The 17,291-nt window shown below is 41.2% G+C and overlaps 3 protein-coding genes across 3 annotated transcripts; 2 read left to right on the top strand and 1 right to left on the bottom strand.

The window, feature by feature from the left end:
• The first annotated feature begins 137 nt into the window (after positions 1-137).
• Positions 138-1,815, top strand: LOC143182963 (pyridoxine/pyridoxamine 5'-phosphate oxidase). The gene is made up of 6 exons (XM_076384305.1): positions 138-289; positions 707-852; positions 937-1,036; positions 1,125-1,199; positions 1,280-1,482; positions 1,562-1,815. Exons 1-6 carry the CDS (start codon positions 287-289, stop codon positions 1,689-1,691), a joined length of 657 nt encoding a protein of 218 aa, XP_076240420.1. The 5' UTR covers positions 138-286; the 3' UTR covers positions 1,692-1,815.
• A 491-nt stretch (positions 1,816-2,306) lies between these two features.
• Rudimentary (carbamoyl-phosphate synthetase 2, aspartate transcarbamylase, and dihydroorotase rudimentary) lies at positions 2,307-17,243 on the top strand. The gene is made up of 26 exons (XM_076384001.1): positions 2,307-2,407; positions 2,916-3,054; positions 3,292-3,577; positions 3,684-4,000; positions 4,077-4,644; positions 4,785-5,018; positions 5,078-5,722; positions 5,783-6,335; positions 6,416-6,791; positions 6,859-7,285; positions 7,348-7,546; positions 7,627-7,778; positions 7,850-7,954; positions 12,374-12,622; positions 12,930-13,181; positions 13,271-13,435; positions 13,665-13,826; positions 13,914-14,085; positions 14,156-14,271; positions 14,331-14,748; positions 14,842-15,185; positions 15,273-15,414; positions 15,495-15,565; positions 15,636-15,814; positions 15,892-16,096; positions 16,283-17,243. Exons 2-26 carry the CDS (start codon positions 2,930-2,932, stop codon positions 16,478-16,480), a joined length of 6,660 nt encoding a protein of 2,219 aa, XP_076240116.1. The 5' UTR covers positions 2,307-2,407; positions 2,916-2,929; the 3' UTR covers positions 16,481-17,243.
• Positions 8,076-11,796, bottom strand: LOC143184161 (uncharacterized). The gene is made up of 4 exons (XM_076386198.1): positions 11,597-11,796; positions 11,014-11,312; positions 9,150-10,930; positions 8,076-8,858 (listed from the first exon to the last, which is right to left on the bottom strand). Exons 1-4 carry the CDS (start codon positions 11,794-11,796, stop codon positions 8,268-8,270), a joined length of 2,871 nt encoding a protein of 956 aa, XP_076242313.1. The 3' UTR covers positions 8,076-8,267.
• Positions 17,244-17,291: the final 48 nt, after the last annotated feature.

Below are 17,291 nucleotides of genomic sequence, written 5' to 3'. Positions count from 1 at the left end.
CGTTGCATAAGCAGGTAGGGATATTTCATATCAAGTTCAGATTCGATGTGCAACGGAGAACGCACATATAACGGGATGGAGTTGACATTTTGCAAGCACATTTGCTAGCATTGCGAAGGAAGTTCTGCGCAGAGTGTGGTAGGGATGGTGGGAGGCTTCGAGTACGGTTACTTAATAAACGCTCGATAGTTGCGCGCTAGCCGTTGATGCAGTGAAATCGCTAGTGCAACGCACGGCATAAGCGTGATCACGTCCTGGATACACCTCGGTTCGTTCAGCTAGGAATATGGTAAGAATATCATTACTCTAATTCTGATGAATCTATTCGTTCGACTGATTCACTTCACTACCGTTCACTATTATTACGTAATCATGTTCTGGCGTTCCTTTTTAGAAATTTTCTAAAGTGTCAAATTTCAATCGCGTACTATCTCTACAAGCCGCATTGTAATGTGACACTTCCTTCGTTTCTGATATATTCCAGATTAATCTCTACGTTACCGATTTCAAAACTAATGCATTTATCAAATATTAAACAATTTCGACTTCTCTTCCTTTTCATTTTTTTCTTTCAATTATTCGACCCGTTGAACCGGCGCGTTCCGGCGGTTCACGAAATGTTGGTTAGTCGCTGTTACTATGGTTGATACGTTCTACTAAATCTGTTACTAAACCGGTTCCCATACGGGAATCGTCCTATGCGAAGGAATCAAAGGGATCGGATATCTCGGACGTTGCGAAAATCGATCGAGTCTTCGAGCATCCAGTTGATTTGTTCAAAGTTTGGCACGACGAATACCGGAAATACAATCCGAAGGCGCCAAATGCCTGTTGCTTGGCCACTGTTTCAAAGTTGGTGCACGAAAACTTCACACACTGAATTCTTATATGTACGATACCTGACTAGTATCTTTCGCTGAGCGTCTTTTCTTTCAGGGACTGCAAAGTGTCTGCAAGAAATGTTGTTCTTCGTGAATTCGATAATGATGGCTTTGTGATCGTAACAGATCGTCGTAGTAAAAAAGCTGACCACATAGTAAGTCTATCACGTGGCAGAATATCGATTTGCGTTCAAACTGAAATCACCGATTTCTTCCACTTCGGTATACTTTTGGTCATTTCAGGAACATGTTCCGCACGTTGCCATGTGCTATCTGTGGTTTTACGTAAACGAAGAGAAGCAAGAAATAAGCAGACAAGTAGGTAGTAAGGTCAACTATCGAATAAGTCGTGCTTTCATTCGTATCATTATTGCGTGTGTTTCGCTTATGATCCGTAGGTGAGAATCGAAGGAATTATGAAAATGTTGGAAAGAAAAGATTTTCAGCATTTATACGACAGAGAGCCATTGTTTTGCAAAATTCGATCCCACCTGTGTAAGCAGGGATGCGAGGTTAACTGGGAGGAGTTGAAGCAACAACACGACGACATACTAGATTCAGTTCGTAGAAACAAGGATCCTTTACCAATGCCTGACCATTTGTACGTGCATTTCAATACTAAAATGAAAAGTGACATGATGGCAAATTCGTGTTCTTTCTACGTTTCGTTCATTTTTTAGCGTTGGCTACAAATTATTCCCGACCATGATAGAATTTTATTTCGCAAGGGATCATTTGATAGGCGATCGAATTATGTATCAAAGAGATACAGTAAATGATTCGTGGGACTACCGTCGGATAGCTGCATGATCTGTGGATGCTACGTAATCAAGATTTTCATCGGTATTCGGAATAAAATTTGTATCGTCATATTACTAAGAAATCTTATATTAATGAAAACAATATAACCATTGATATATAGAGTTTGACATTACTATCTAACATTTCTGACTAATTTATTATGTCCCGTTTTTATCCTGATTTTTGTCCTTCCGTATGTACGCTAATGAAATAGTACTTATTGCGCAGCTACTATAGTAAGAAACTGTACATTTCCGAATGAGATACGTCATTCGTATCTACTATAGAATACGTCTAATACTAATCGAATGTTTGAAATTAAAATTTGTTGGCGCGCGTAAGAGGAAGTAGTTCCTTCCGAAAGAGAACCAATGAACTGAGCGGATATTCGCCACGTGGTGTGCGCACCGAATCCGTATCTTTGGCGCTAAGCGCAGGCCTATGGGAGCGGCCTCCTGCGAGCCGTCGTCGCATCGAACCGGTCGAACGTGCTCCGAACCCTTGCTTCGGCTTATAAAGCGTTATCGTTGACCTGTGAAGCGAGCAGTGTTCGCCGGGTCGAGACCGCGTTCGGCGAATGAAAGGTGTCAACTCCGTTAGAAAAATGTACAACCACGCGGCCGTCCTTGCCGATAGTGCGAAAATTGCCTACTTGCTGCTCGAAGATGGGTCAATTTTTCTTGGAAAACACTTCGGCGCGGAAAAGCCTATCGACGGTGAAGTAGGTGAGTGTTCGATGAACATGTGCTCGAAGTGTTCGTCGCAAGCAGCATGGAGTTTAGACGAGTTAGCGCGCAATCATCCAGCCACGTGGTTTCGTCGCACGGTAATTAACGATCACGAGGCTGGACTAATACATTGTCAAAAGCCATGACCGATTCAATAGGATAATACGTCTTTCATTGCGATACACTACCTACTTGCCTAACCAATTTTTTTGCTCCTTTTACTGCTGTCGTGTAGCTTATATCTCTACCGGCTCGAGTTTAATCGAGTGGACTTGAATTTAAACAATTTTCTCCTTCCGAGTAATTTGCCTTTCACTTGACAATGTAATTCATTCTACAAACAGAATTTCTCATTTTATAACTTTCCTATTAAAAAATTGTATTTTATTTTTATTGAGGTATTTACATTTCGAAAGTAGCGGTAGGGACAGAGTTTGAACGAATATTGTATAGGCAGTTAACGCGTGTTGGCTTCACGTTGTTTCTACTGATGCATTTTTTACAGTCTTCCAAACCGGCATGGTGGGTTACCCGGAGTCACTTACAGATCCTTCTTACCATGCTCAAATTCTAGTGTTAACATATCCACTGGTCGGAAATTATGGTGTGTTTGACAACGAGATGGATGAACATAAAATTCCGTAGTAAGATTTCAAACGTTCGATTTATGAAAGGTCAAGCGACAATGAAAAACACAAGTTTATTGATAAAAATATCTTTATCTATCTTCTCGATTGTTGCGATTGAATGTATAAATACCGTTAGCATGTATTTACCTAGAATCACCTACACGATAAACCCTTGCGATTATTTGGTCCAGATTCATTGTCGGCCGATTCAGCGCAACAATTGTGCAAGATATCTTAATTTTTCTCTTACAGTTGGTTCGAATCACATCGGATTTGGGCTACCGCTTTGGTAGTCGGTGAAGTTTGCGAAACTCCGAGTCATTGGCGGCAAATGAGAACGCTCTCCGAATGGATGAAAGAAGAAAACATTCCGGGTATATACGAAATCGATACGAGAGCTTTAACAAAAGTTATTCGAGAGAAGGGCACTATACTAGGTAGAATCGTTTACGATTCACCACATTCGAATCCATTAATATCTCTGGATCCCCCAATAGCAGATCCAAACAGAAGAAATCTCGTGGCGGAAGTTGTTCAGGTTCATTATCGTTCAATTGAACAAATGTTGACAGTTTCGTACATGATACGTATAATAAGTAATTAATCGTTAAAAATCCTACTAACTGTTGACGGTGAAATTTCAGCCTGTGCAAAAGACATATAATCCTAATGGTTATCCACGTATATGCGTGATAGACTGTGGACTAAAGTACAATCAGTTAAGATGCTTGATCGCTCGAGGTGTTCGCGTGGACGTTGTGCCTTGGAATTATGACGTGAACACGCTCGAATATGATGGCTTGTTTCTCAGCAATGGACCTGGCGATCCGAGCATGTGCCAAATAACGGTGAAAAATATTCGAACCGTCCTCGAGTCAAGAAAAACGAAACCGATCTTCGGCATATGCTTGGGCCATCAAATACTCTGTATCGCTGTGGGTTGCGTTACATATAAGATGAAGTACGTACTGGGAATTGTTGCACGGACGCGTTCGCAAAGATCTCTAGCATTAAATCTTGTATGCGTATCTATGTAGTTACGGAAATCGCGGGCACAACCAACCTGTTACGCATCATGGAACCGGACGTTGTTACATGACCTCGCAGAATCATGGGTTTGCAGTTGATGCGAATCAATTGCCAACAAATTGGGAACCACTCTTCACCAATACCAACGATAACAGCAACGAGGGTGTCGTACACTCCACGCTCCCGTATTTTTCGGTTCAATTTCACCCTGAGCACACTGCCGGACCTCAGGACTTGGAATGTCTGTTTGATGTTTTCTTGGAGGCTGTGAATGACGAAGTGAACGGAAAACGACGAATTTCAATGAAAGAGAGATTGAATAAAAAGTTAAGCTTTTGCGTGGATAATCCTAGTGTTCCAACCCGGCCAAAGAAAGTGCTGATTTTGGGATCGGGTGGTCTTAGCATTGGCCAAGCTGGCGAATTTGATTATTCAGGATCGCAAGCGATTAAAGCCTTGAAAGAGGAATGCATTCAAACGCTATTAATTAATCCAAATATCGCCACTGTGCAAACTTCCAAAGGAATGGCCGACAAAGTGTATTTTTTGCCAATTACACCGGAATACGTCGAACAGGTAGATTAAGATCGTCCTCATCACATTCTCCCATCATCTCCTTTCCTTTCCTTCCCTTTTCTTCCCTTTTCTTCCCTTTTCTTCCCTTTTCTTCCCTTTTCTTCCCTTTTCTTTCCTTTTCTTACAGTTTTTAGTTTTAGGTAATACGATCCGAACGACCTGACGGTGTGCTTCTAACGTTCGGCGGACAGACTGCACTGAATTGCGGAATTGAGCTTGAAAAAACTGGCGTTTTTGAAAAGTACAATATCAAAATTTTAGGAACACCTATAGAATCGATCATAGAAACCGAGGACAGAAAGATTTTTACCGAACGCATTAGCCAGATTGATGAAAAAGTTGCGCCAAGTGCCGCGGTGTATTCGATTCAAGAGGTAAGAAATTGGATAAAGCGTACAATAATAAGCGTACAATCCATACCTTCTACTTACAGACATTGGACGCAGCCGAAAAGCTGGGATATCCTGTCATGGCCAGGGCTGCGTTTTCTCTAGGCGGATTGGGATCCGGCTTCGCGAATTCGAAAGAAGAATTGAAAATTTTAGCACAGCATGCCTTTGCTCATTCGAATCAGCTGATCATCGATAAATCGTTAAAGGGCTGGAAAGAAGTTGAGTACGAAGTTGTTCGCGATGCGTACGATAATTGCATTACAGTCTGTAACATGGAAAATGTCGATCCTCTTGGTATCCACACCGGAGAATCCATCGTCGTTGCTCCGAGTCAAACTTTGTCCAACAGGGAGTACAATATGCTTCGAACTACAGCCATTAACGTAATCAGACATTTCGGCATTGTCGGTGAATGTAATATTCAGTATGCATTGAATCCAAATTCCGAGGAGTATTATATCATTGAAGTTAACGCGAGATTGTCTCGAAGTTCGGCTTTGGCGAGCAAAGCAACCGGTTATCCTTTAGCTTACGTAGCTGCTAAGTTAGCCCTTGGTATTCCACTACCGGACATTCATAACTCTGTCACTGGTAAAACTACTGCATGCTTCGAGCCTAGCCTCGACTACTGCGTCGTCAAGATACCAAGATGGGATCTCGGAAAGTTTCATCGAGTCAGCACGAAGGTAGACGATTACGTTGTTACGGCGCACACACGAGATGATATATGTTCTCGTTTATTTTAGATCGGCAGTTCTATGAAGAGCGTGGGAGAAGCAATGGCGATCGGTCGTAAATTCGAAGAAGCCTTTCAGAAGGCACTGAGAATGGTCGATGAGAATGTGAATGGTTTTGATCCTTACTTAAAAACCCCTAACGATGAAGAGCTAGAAAAACCAACGGACAAGAGGATGTTCGTCCTTGCAGCCTCTATTAAAGCCGGTTATAGCATCGATCGATTGTACGAATTAACAAAGATAGATCGATGGTTCTTGCAGAAAATGAGAAATATTATTGATTATTATGCGGTTCTGGAGAGCATGGATCACACAAAGTTATCGCACAACGTTCTACTGCGCGCGAAACAAATTGGCTTTTCGGACAAGCAAATTGCCGCGGTTGTTAAGAGTTCGGAACTAGCAGTCAGGATACAGAGACAAGAAAGCAAAATCCGGCCGATGGTGAAGCAAATAGACACAGTGGCTGCAGAATGGCCAGCCACTACGAACTATCTTTATTTAACGTATAACGGTAGCACACACGACGTCGAATTTCCTGGAGGATACACAATGGTGATAGGTAATTTAGCTATCGATATCGATACGTACAATTGCGATGAATAAACTTGCCGATGACACGCAGGATGTACAATTTTGTAGGTTCCGGTGTGTATCGAATTGGCAGCTCGGTAGAATTCGATTGGTGCGCTGTAAGCTGTCTGCGCGAATTGCGAAATTTAGGGAAAAAAACGATCATGGTGAATTACAATCCTGAAACGGTCAGTACAGACTACGATATGTGCGATCGTTTGTACTTTGAAGAGATATCGTTCGAAGTCGTAATGGACATTTACGATCACGAATGTCCAGAGGGTATAATATTATCTATGGGTGGACAACTGCCAAACAATATTGCTATGGACCTTCACAGACAGCAAGCCAGAATTCTCGGGACATCGCCGGAGTCTGTTGACGGTGCTGAAAATCGTTTTAAATTTTCTCGCATGTTGGACGGCATTGGAATTTCGCAGCCTAGGTAAAGAAACGTTACCGTAATTCACGCGTGAACATCGAATCAATGTAACGCAGTCGTTGTTGCTTAGGTGGAAAGAATTGACCAATTTGAAATCTGCTATCGAGTTTTGCGAAGAAGTCGGTTATCCTTGTTTGGTGCGTCCTTCTTACGTGTTAAGCGGAGCAGCGATGAATGTGGCACACTCGAACCACGATCTCGAGTCTTATTTAAAAAGTGCCAGCGAAGTGAATAAAGAACACCCAGTGGTCATATCGAAGTTCATTCTCGAAGCGAAGGAGATAGATGTCGATGCAGTTGCTTATGACGGAATTATACTTTGTATGGCAGTATCTGAACATGTGGAGAACGCAGGGGTTCATTCCGGTGACGCCACTCTCGTTACTCCACCGCAGGACATCAATGCCGAGACACTGGCGAAAATAAAGATAATATCGAAAGCCATCGCTGCATCTCTCGGTGTAACAGGTCCTTTCAACATGCAGCTAATCGCAAAGGTAATCGTACATTGTATATCGGAGGCGATCCGTTTCTAATCTTCTTTCTCGACCATTCGCAGGACAATGAGCTAAGAGTCATCGAGTGTAACGTTAGAGTGTCGAGGTCTTTTCCTTTCGTTTCGAAGACACTGGATCACGATTTCGTGGCTATGGCAACGCGACTAATCGTTGGGGAGCCTATTGACCCTGTCGACGTACTTGCTGGTTGTGGCAAAGTTGGCGTTAAAGTTCCACAATTCTCTTTCTCACGGCTTGCCGGTACGAATATAAGCGTCTATTAAGCTTTATCCAACCATCGAGTGAGATCAATGTTTACTTTGTCAATGTTAAACGAACAGGTGCTGATGTGATGCTGGGTGTGGAAATGGTTTCTACCGGGGAAGTTGCTTGCTTCGGAGATAATCGGTACGAAGCTTATTTAAAGGGAATGATGAGCACCGGTTTTCACATACCGCAGAAGGGCATCCTACTGTCGATTGGCAGTTTCAAAGTAATATTTTCATCATTTCTAATCCGACTATCGAACAACATGGTTCGATGATTCACGTATTACGGTTTCAGCATAAAATGGAATTGCTTCCCTCTATTCGGAGTCTCCGCAAGATGGGATATAAATTATACGCGAGCATGGGAACTGCAGACTTTTATACAGAACATGGTGTAGAGGTAAGCGAAAGGGGAGAACATTTTTAGAAATCGAAACTTCTCATATAAATCTAGAGTGTATATTTAAATATTTATGTACAAACTGTAGATAGCTTGTCAAAGGTATCGTCTAAACTATTATGCTTTAGTCCTTATACGTTCTATTAGCTTTCGTGCTAAGAAATACGTTCAGTCTTCTTCGAGTATAAATAATATTGAATAACCATTAAGTTATTCAATTGAAATTTATTTACAAACAGCTTAGTAGGTATGGAAGTAGAACCGGATGATTGAATGTGGTGTAACGATCCCAAGTAATGAATTCTGTAGATCATTAAATGTACGTGGATTCATTTAAAATGGATTCGGACGATTCAAGAAACGTGAGAACTTGCTGGGATTTATCGACAATGTTCGTTTCTAACGATTGTCCTTCGTTCGTCTCTGGAATTGAAGTTGTATCGGCTTTTAAAACATTCGGCGGCTCCTCGTACTGTACTTCGTGAACGATAGCTTTTGTAACATGTTCAATATGATCGAGCCTTTCTTTCGATGCTTCTTGCAATTGCTCGTTTCTCGTCTCTGGTGAAGAGGTTGCTGTTTCCATGACTCGATTTTTTCCTGCTGAAACGAATATAGCTGTTTCTGGATTTCTCTTGGGCGTTTCAGGCCGCTCATTTTGCGATCTTGAGCTCTCATTTTTCTTTCTAAGGATCTTGATCTTGGCACGATATGCTCTTGCGTCTTCTTTGAATCTGTGATGCTCGAATAGGAGAATAGATAAACGATCAGCATGATCGAGATACATGGTTGTCTGTTGATGGGCACGATATTGGTTACATCGTTCGGCCATTTTAATGAAGTGTCGAACGAAGAAGTCTAGAAGAGCACATAGCCTTGGACCTTCCAACTCTGCACATCGTATCTGAAAACGTGATTGTTTAAAAGTATAGGTAAAATGAACGTGTTTCTTAGTAATCGACAAAGTATTTTAGATAAGATTAAAAGAATATGAGAGCGAAGATAAATCATTCGATGTGGTAAAGTATTACATCCATTTCGGCTGAATAAAAATTCAAAAGATGAGAAAAGTGATCGATAAAACGAATAGGTAAATTGCAATGTAGAGATAGAATGCACTCAGATAAATGGAAGTTGATTATATCGAAGAATGTTGCGAACAATATCCGTGATTTTATCGCTTGATTAATCTTACCGAGATTTCGATGATGGAATCAGTAGCTTTGTGTGGATTAATCAATGTTTTATTGGTGACCAATTGAGCGGAAGGTTTTTTTTGTCGATTTTTCACAGTATCCCAGAATGCTGTTCCGTCGTATTTATCATCCTGTGAGAAATATTGTACGCTTGGCTTTGACATCGGCCTCGAGACTTGTTGTGCCAAAGCTGGATTGATCAATGTCAGTGTATCCGCTGTTAATATTTTCAACAACGTTTCGTAGTCCAGTCTTGGGAAAAAATTGTCGCCGTATCGAATATTCTCCATTGCGTGGAATACGTACATAACCGGATTTTCGATAATGCGTTTCAGTTGCTTCTGTGTGTGCAATAAATGTTCGCTCGGTACTCGTTGAAAGAGATTCCTGCCTCTGATGAAGTAATCCCTGAGCGTGGGCTCGTTTTGACTAATGTTATAATACAGAGAATTGAGTAACGTTAATAAACATTCGCCCATTCTATTGTCGGGCCACTTAGACGGTCTGTCATTGTCCTCGATCATCCAGAACAGTTTGTGTTTGATGTGAGCAGCAGTTAGGCCAAACATGGTATCGAAAATGGGTCTCATGAAGCTTTTATGGAGCATCAGAGTAATCAAATACACCTGTACCTGAGCCGGAGTCATACACGTTTCGAGGTATCGTTCTGCGGCCGGAAACGTAAGCTGCCATTCAAGATCTTCGATAAAATTCCTGTTTCCTCTTTTCGGTACGAAACCTTCCGGAACCACGTAACATCCAAAGTTTTTAATTTTTTCGATGTCCATAAATTCGGGCCACGTACCTCGCGATCTGTCCAGCCACTCTTGAGCACAGATCGGCCATTGTAACCACACAGCGGGCATAAGCTCGTATTGCTCCACGCAACTGTACTTGTTCGCATTCGAGACTATCACCTTGTCGCAGTAGAGAACGCAACCCTCGCGTCTCGCGTCTTCCATGCATTCTCGATCGAAACTGAAACTGTTAGCCAACCGATAGACGAAAATGTTGATGAAATGCTTCATGAATTCGGTGCTGCTCACATAAAACAGATCATAATTGTGCCTTCTCAGAGCTAGCTTGATTCTTCGTTGCTTACTGTTCAGCAGCTGCTTCTTCTCTTCTCTCGGATCGTAGAGATGTCCATCCGCCGTAAATGTGACTTTCTTGAAACATCGATTTGGAAGTTCCGCATCCACTATGCAACTCTCGTCCATCTCTTCGTTGTTGAAACTTAGGCCAAACCTCAAATTTTGAAAATTCGAATTGCAATTGCTTTCACTGTCCATTGTATAATTGTCCGATCGGTAGCCGGAGCTGATGCTACTGGTGCGGCTATTACCATTCGATCCTACCACCTTCATTCGTACCGATTGTTTGTCCCCTCGCCGACGCTCCCCCCTGTTCAATTCCCCCTTGAATCGGACGTTATCGTTTCGGTGCCTTCGCTCTTCCAACGACGAACTATTTTCGTAATCGGTTTCGTCTCGAACGCTATGATTCGAACGAGGCAATATTTCTCGATCCTCCGATAGAACGTTACGATCGCGCAGATTTGGCAATGATCGCGTTTGTTCATACTTGAAGCCTTTCGGTATTCTTTCGTTCAGTTTCCTAGTAAAAACTAAATCCGTACGACGTTTCGGCCCGTAAATACTGTCCCCGTCGCTGTATATTTCGTCATCGTCCTCCGCTATCGACGATAGGTCTATTTCGTCTTCTCGCGTCCTTCCTTTTACCATTCCGAATTCCTCAAGAAGTTGCAGTTGAACGTATCCTGAGGATATAGCACAAGTCTTCTATAACGGTGAAGTTTAAGGTACGTGTAATAGAAAGGTGTTAGAGTTTCATATCATTTACCTTCATGTTCCGTGGGCTTCAGCAATGTGTTGTACGTGATGGAATCGCTCACATTACTATACTGGATCGAATCATTTGCCTCCGTAATATCGATATTATCGTGGACAACGTATATTCGAACTGGTTGGAGCGGTTCGATGGTCGGGCGTAGAGTTTGCCTGTTCGAGGTAAAACCAACATTTTGAGCGATATGTTCCTGAAGAACGTCTGGCAATAAGACGTGCTTCTGAGGTGGCAGCCCCTTGTTCAGTTCCATTTCGCGCGATGACGCCAAACTTTCCTTCACGTGCTCGATTTCTCTGAAAAATGATATAGGTAATGCTCACTTTTTCTTTGAATTTAATTGCAAATTTCTTATTGTGGCTGGAAAAATGAATTGTCAGAAGCAAGTAATAAAGTTAGTTTTTCTCAGGTATATGTACATCCGCACATAGATTAGATTACAATTACATTGGTATGTATGCGAAGCAGAATCGCTGTAGATAAGCACGGTTTTACCTCGCTATGAAGAATGAATAAACAGTTTTCAATAATAGTTAAAAGTAGTTTTAATAGATGATTATAAGAGAAAATGTAATCTTACTCTTCATAGTTTCCGAAAAACTGGACGCACATCATTAAATTGTTTAACACAAAATATTCCGGATTCTTTTCAATCGTCTTTCTGAGTAACAGTAACTCGATATCTTCAAATTCTTCTTTTCGAACCGATGAAACCTCGGTAGTTCCTGATTTCCCCTTCTTTCGCGATACACTTTTACTTTTCGATTTTGAATTTCCCATTTTTTATTTTTCCTTAAAATAGAAAAATTACGCTGTAACAAGTATCCACAAGAATAAGATTGTTTCTAGAATCAGTTTATCAAGGGACAAACTGTAAATCGTACGTCCGCGAACATGACTCGTGTGAGCGCGAGATGACACGTATTCGATTCTCATCGATCACACAATAATCCATTCGTGAAGTTCCGCTGCCGATAAGTACCTATCTATTTCGTTATCGAGCTACGAGGCAGCATGATTTTAATCGGTGCTTCACTATCGGATATCGACAAACAAACTGGTCCTATAGAGAATTTTTGGATAATTTCAACACATAGTTGAATCAATCATTTATTTACCTAGATTTATTTCTACGGAATCCGAAAGATTATACTATAAAGTTTGACGTTGTTATTATGATTGTAGAAGTAACTTGTTATCGTTATTTTATATTAATATTTTTATAATATCTGTATCGAGTAGAAATTAGAAAAGTATAGGGTGATAGAGACCCAATATTTGAACGCGTTATCGTCTCGCAACAGTTATTTTGAATAAAACAGTATTATGTATATTGTAACGAACTATCTAAACACAGGTGGAACCAGTACAATGGACCTTTGAGAATATTAGTATGAATGAAGATTCCAGCCCAAGCGAGCTTTGTCATTTGGCCGATTTTCTTTCAAAGAAACAGTTCGACCTCATAATTAATTTGCCAATGAGGAACGGTGGCGCACGACGGGTTTCGAACTTTATGACACACGGATACCGTACGAGAAGATTGGCCGTTGATTACTCCGTTCCGTTAATCACAGACGTGAAATGTGCCAAATTGCTAGTCGAAGTAAGTATCCATGTGCTGACAAATCAAAATTTAAACCTGTTTATTGTCACAGTGTCAAACGTAACTAATTGCCTACACGTAGAAATTGAACCACTTACGAGGAACGATTTGTCGATATAATAGAAATTTTTGCTTTTCCTTTCGATGACACGGTATCGTTTGTACGAATAGGTACATTTCGTTGCCCGATAAATCATCATTTAAGCGAATTATTTAGTTAGGTATACGGTTTTTAATGTATCGTCGCGTACCTACTGTTACTTTTTCGTAATCTTGGTACATGTTGCAAGTGCAGTTTATTTTATAGGCTATGCGTATGCTTGGGGGCCGTGCACCTCGCATGAAGACTCACACAGATTGCGTGTCTTCACGAATGATGATTAAGCTTCCTGGCTTCATAGACGTTCACGTGCATACGCGCGATCCTGGCGCGGTGTACAAAGAGGACTTTGCATCCTGCACAGCTGCTGCTCTCGCCGGAGGTATCACTATGATTTTCGCGATGCCCAATACGAATCCAGCTGTGATCGATCATCAGTCTTTCGCTTTAGCTAAGGAGGTAAGCGTACATTTTTAATCGAACTATTATTATAACTATTATTATTATTATTATCGACCGTGAGTGATGACATTTGAATAACATTATAGCATGCTCTCTCCAGCGCTAGATGCGACTATGCCTTATTTGTCGGCGCCTCATCAGACAATTATAATATAATCCCTGATTTGTCGCCACTTGCAGCAGGGTTGAAGATGTACTTGAACGAAACGTTTACGACGCTCAGATTAACCGACCTTACTGTATGGATTAAGGTACGTGAGCGACCTTCGATCGAACAAAATATTTCTCTTCTCTTCCTCCTCCTCTTCCGTCCTCATCCCTTCCTCACAAGTGTGCCTCTGCTTGGAGGAGAAAAGTGAGGATCGTATCCGTCAGAGATAACGTTTTCCGTGGGAGATAATGATTAACTTTGTATGATACGTACGTATGTATACCCAGCTATATACCAGCAACTTCTACAATCTTTTCCGATTGTCTTAGCATTTCCAAAGCTGGCCAAAGAAGTATCCTCTTTGCGTACACGCCGAAGGACAAACAACGGCTGCGATTCTCTTGTTGGCGAGTCTGCACAATAGACCAATCCATGTCTGTCATGTAGCTCGAAAGGAAGAAATTCAAATAATTCGCGCTACCAAAGAGAAAGTACGTACGTTTGTTCGAAAATGTTTAGGAAATCGTTGCCGTTGAGTGTAGCATCGAAAGTAAGGTTTACTTGATTTGTTCTTTAAGGGAATGGCGGTTACTTGCGAGGTGTGTCCGCATCATTTATTCCTCTGTGAGGAAGATCTCGAACGTATCGGTCACGGCCGTGGTCAAGTAAGACCGGTATTAGGAAGCAAGGAAGATCAACAAGCTCTTTGGGATAATTTGGACGTAATCGATTGTTTTGCTACGGACCACGGTAAATCTCATCTCTTTATTCTTTCGATGAAATTCAACGAAATTGTTAAACAAATTTTCCAACGTTCAAGCACCGCATACGGTACAAGAAAAATCTAGCGAGAAACCACCGCCAGGATTTCCTGGTCTCGAAACTATACTTCCGCTTCTGCTAACTGCTGTACACGAAGGAAAATTGACGATGGAGGTACGTTACGAACGTTACGCGACGCTAAATGCGATAGTAAAGGTTCTATATTTATCTAGGACGTGGTAGAGAAATTTTACAAAAACCCGAAGAAGATTTTTAATATACCAGATCAGCCGAATACTTATGTAGAAGTCGATCTCGATGACGAGTGGACCATTCCAGACGCTATGCCCTTTAGTAAATCAAAATGGACACCTTTCGCTGGCATGAAAGTTCGAGGATCGGTTCACAGAGTAGTTCTTAGAGGCGAGGTTGCTTATGTCGAGGGACAGATCCTCGTAAATCCTGGATTTGGACAGGATATTAGGGAAATTCAAGCAAAAACGAAACTCCAAGCCTCTACAAACGGTCTTGTTATCGATGTGAGTAGTCGACCGAGCTCTGCTTTGGATGGTCTCGTATCTCCAAATTACGAGAAGTATACAAATTACTCGGAGAGGATAGCAGATATGTCAGAAGAAGAGGCACAAAATGGTAGAAACATGTATTTTTACTATCGAAACGGTTTCTTCTATGTTCTATTGATATATAATATGTCTACTTTTAAACATTTCTAAACATTTCCAGAGCCATACGCCCATTTATTGCCACCGACTACGTACAAGTCGAACGTTGTTCACTTTGCCGTGGACGTTGATTCTCGCGATCATTTGAAAGCTTCAACGATCCAACGAAACATTTCACCTTTGCCTATTAGTAGCGCGACGAAATACAAAAGTGATAGCAATCCTAATCTGTTCGTGACACCTGTTGCCCCGGTTCCCTCTGTTCACACCAGTAACAGCTTAAGTGGACACAGTATTTTATCCGTGGATATCTTCGACAAAGAGATACTGAAGGATCTCTTCCATATCGCAGAATTTCTTCGCAATGCGGTTAGGAAAGAACGACCGTTGGATCACATATTACGGGTGGGGATGTTGCTCTTTTTAAATCATACTAGAAATGAAGTACTTTTCTTTAGCGAAATGTTTCTATTGGATATCCTTTGTGAACAGGGAAAGGTGATGGCTTTGATATTCTACGAGGTTAGTACGAGAACTTCTTGCAGTTTTGCCGCGGCAATGGAACGCCTTGGAGGTCGAGTGATATACATGGATGGTTCTACGTCTTCGGTGAAAAAAGGGGAAACGCTTGAAGGTTCGAAGTCTAGTATAGTTTGAATTCGACGAGAAAGTAATGATCCGTACGTTGTTATTTTATGCTTACATGTTATATAGATTCGGTCGCAGTGATGGCTGGATATGCCGATGTTGTCGTTCTTCGACACCCTGAGCCAGGTGCAGTGTCCGTGAGTATCACTTTTTCAAATTCTACGTATAATTGATAAATGTAGGTAAGAAACCAAATGCGATCGTCAGAGAGCGGCACAACACTGTAGGAAACCTTTACTGAATGCCGGCGATGGTGTCGGTGAACATCCAACGCAAGCATTACTCGACATATTTACCATACGAGACGAAATCGGCACGGTGAATGGTCTCACGATCACGATGGTTGGAGATTTGAAACATGGAAGGACGGTCCATTCTTTGGCAAGGTTAGTTGCGTTTCAAGAGAAATGTAATTAAACTTGTGAACCTCGATTAATCCATGTACGGTGGGATACGTATGCAGGCTGTTGACTTTGTACAATGTTGAACTTCGTTACGTATGCCCCCCCGGCCTCGGTATGCCAGATCATGTGGTCAAGTACGTATCCGAGCGCGGAATCTCTCAGGAAAAGTTCTCTACCCTTGAGGACGCTCTTCCCGATACGGATGTTCTCTACATGACACGCATTCAAAGAGAACGCTTCGCTACTCAGGAGGAATACCATCAGGTAAGTGACCATCTCGAATTCAACTTGAAACATGGACGTTCACCTCATTAGTATGCTTGCTACAGATTGGTTCGATAACATTCGGTAAACATATTCGGCATACATGCGAGACCTTGACCGAGATTTTAATAGAGACCGAACCGAATTCTGATCATCGATGTTATACAACTGTTTACTATTTTTCAGGTTTGCGGACACTTTGTGATAACACCGCAATTGATGTCTCGTGCGAAAAGGAAGATGATAGTGATGCATCCTTTGCCTCGTGTTTTCGAGATCAGCACAGAATTCGATACAGATCCACGCGCCGCTTACTTTCGACAAGCTGAGAATGGTGTTTACGTTCGAATGGCTCTTTTAGAAATGGTTCTTAGACGCCCATAATACTTCTAATTTGGAAGAAAGTAGACTTCGAGTTCAAACTGCTTCAACTTTAACGGAAGAACCAACAATATGTAAGGGTAAAACATACTTCATTAGATTTCGAATCAGACTGTGATTTACGTATTGTATTTAATTGTCGATCGAAGCGACATTGAAATGTCACTTCTTTCGGATGAAAATACGCGTGACGCTATGCATCAAATAGATCTTCACGCATGATACCCACTGTTATCAGTAAGCAAATACTGTCGGTCGAATCTTTATATTCGTCTAAATCTTGCAACAGAACATGTCCCATTAATGAAACATTCCATTTTCCAGAAACCTTATACAAATATATTTTGATACAGTTTTATTCGTACGTAATGTATTCTGAGTAACGATTAAGAACATTGTTCGATACAACTTCTCTCTATTTTTGTACGCAGAAATTTGAATGAAAGGAAACAAGGATGTGTGAATAAAATTTCTTGCCTTTAAATAATACCATTTACCCACTGTTATATCTATGTAATGTGCGTAATACACCTATAGAAATTTATTTGGAACTAGCGTATAATTGTTTGTTATAATAGTTTAAGCACCGAATCATTCGTGCGCATCATACATCTATGTATGTACAACATATGTATAATGATACTTACATTTGCGATATTAATAATGTCAGCATTCTTTTCACACTTTTATAATCGTTGGTAATTGATTCTCGACGTTAATCAGACTTAAACGAAAGGTTCGTGAAAAAAATGACGTTTTGCTGGAATATGTATAGTGTTTCAACATTTACCAATCGTTAGAAGGCCAAAGGAAT

Source organism: Calliopsis andreniformis, chromosome 9 (genome assembly GCF_051401765.1).
Source record: "Calliopsis andreniformis isolate RMS-2024a chromosome 9, iyCalAndr_principal, whole genome shotgun sequence".
NCBI lineage: Eukaryota > Metazoa > Arthropoda > Insecta > Hymenoptera > Andrenidae > Calliopsis > Calliopsis andreniformis.
Note: the sequence above shows the minus strand (reverse complement) of the source record. Positions and strands in the feature narration are given on the sequence as shown.

What these genes read in the sequence shown, in the direction of transcription:
- LOC143182963 (XM_076384305.1), top strand. An exon ending in AGCAAGAAATAAGCAGACAA is followed by an intron (nt 1,200 to 1,279) that starts GTAGGTAGTAAG and finishes TATGATCCGTAG; the next exon opens with GTGAGAATCGAAGGAATTAT. An exon ending in TTACCAATGCCTGACCATTT is followed by an intron (nt 1,483 to 1,561) that starts GTACGTGCATTT and finishes TTCATTTTTTAG; the next exon opens with CGTTGGCTACAAATTATTCC.
- Rudimentary (XM_076384001.1), top strand. Translation starts at nt 2,930, where the DNA reads ATGGTGGGTTACCCGGAGTCACTTACAGATCCTTCTTACCATGCTCAA. An exon ending in GTGCCAAATTGCTAGTCGAA is followed by an intron (nt 12,623 to 12,929) that starts GTAAGTATCCAT and finishes TTTATTTTATAG; the next exon opens with GCTATGCGTATGCTTGGGGG. An exon ending in TTCGCGCTACCAAAGAGAAA is followed by an intron (nt 13,827 to 13,913) that starts GTACGTACGTTT and finishes TTGTTCTTTAAG; the next exon opens with GGAATGGCGGTTACTTGCGA.
- LOC143184161 (XM_076386198.1), bottom strand. Translation starts at nt 11,796, where the DNA reads ATGGGAAATTCAAAATCGAAAAGTAAAAGTGTATCGCGAAAGAAGGGG. An exon ending in TTTTTCGGAAACTATGAAGA is followed by an intron (nt 11,313 to 11,596) that starts GTAAGATTACAT and finishes ATCATTTTTCAG; the next exon opens with AGAAATCGAGCACGTGAAGG. An exon ending in ATTCCATCATCGAAATCTCG is followed by an intron (nt 8,859 to 9,149) that starts GTAAGATTAATC and finishes TCACGTTTTCAG; the next exon opens with ATACGATGTGCAGAGTTGGA.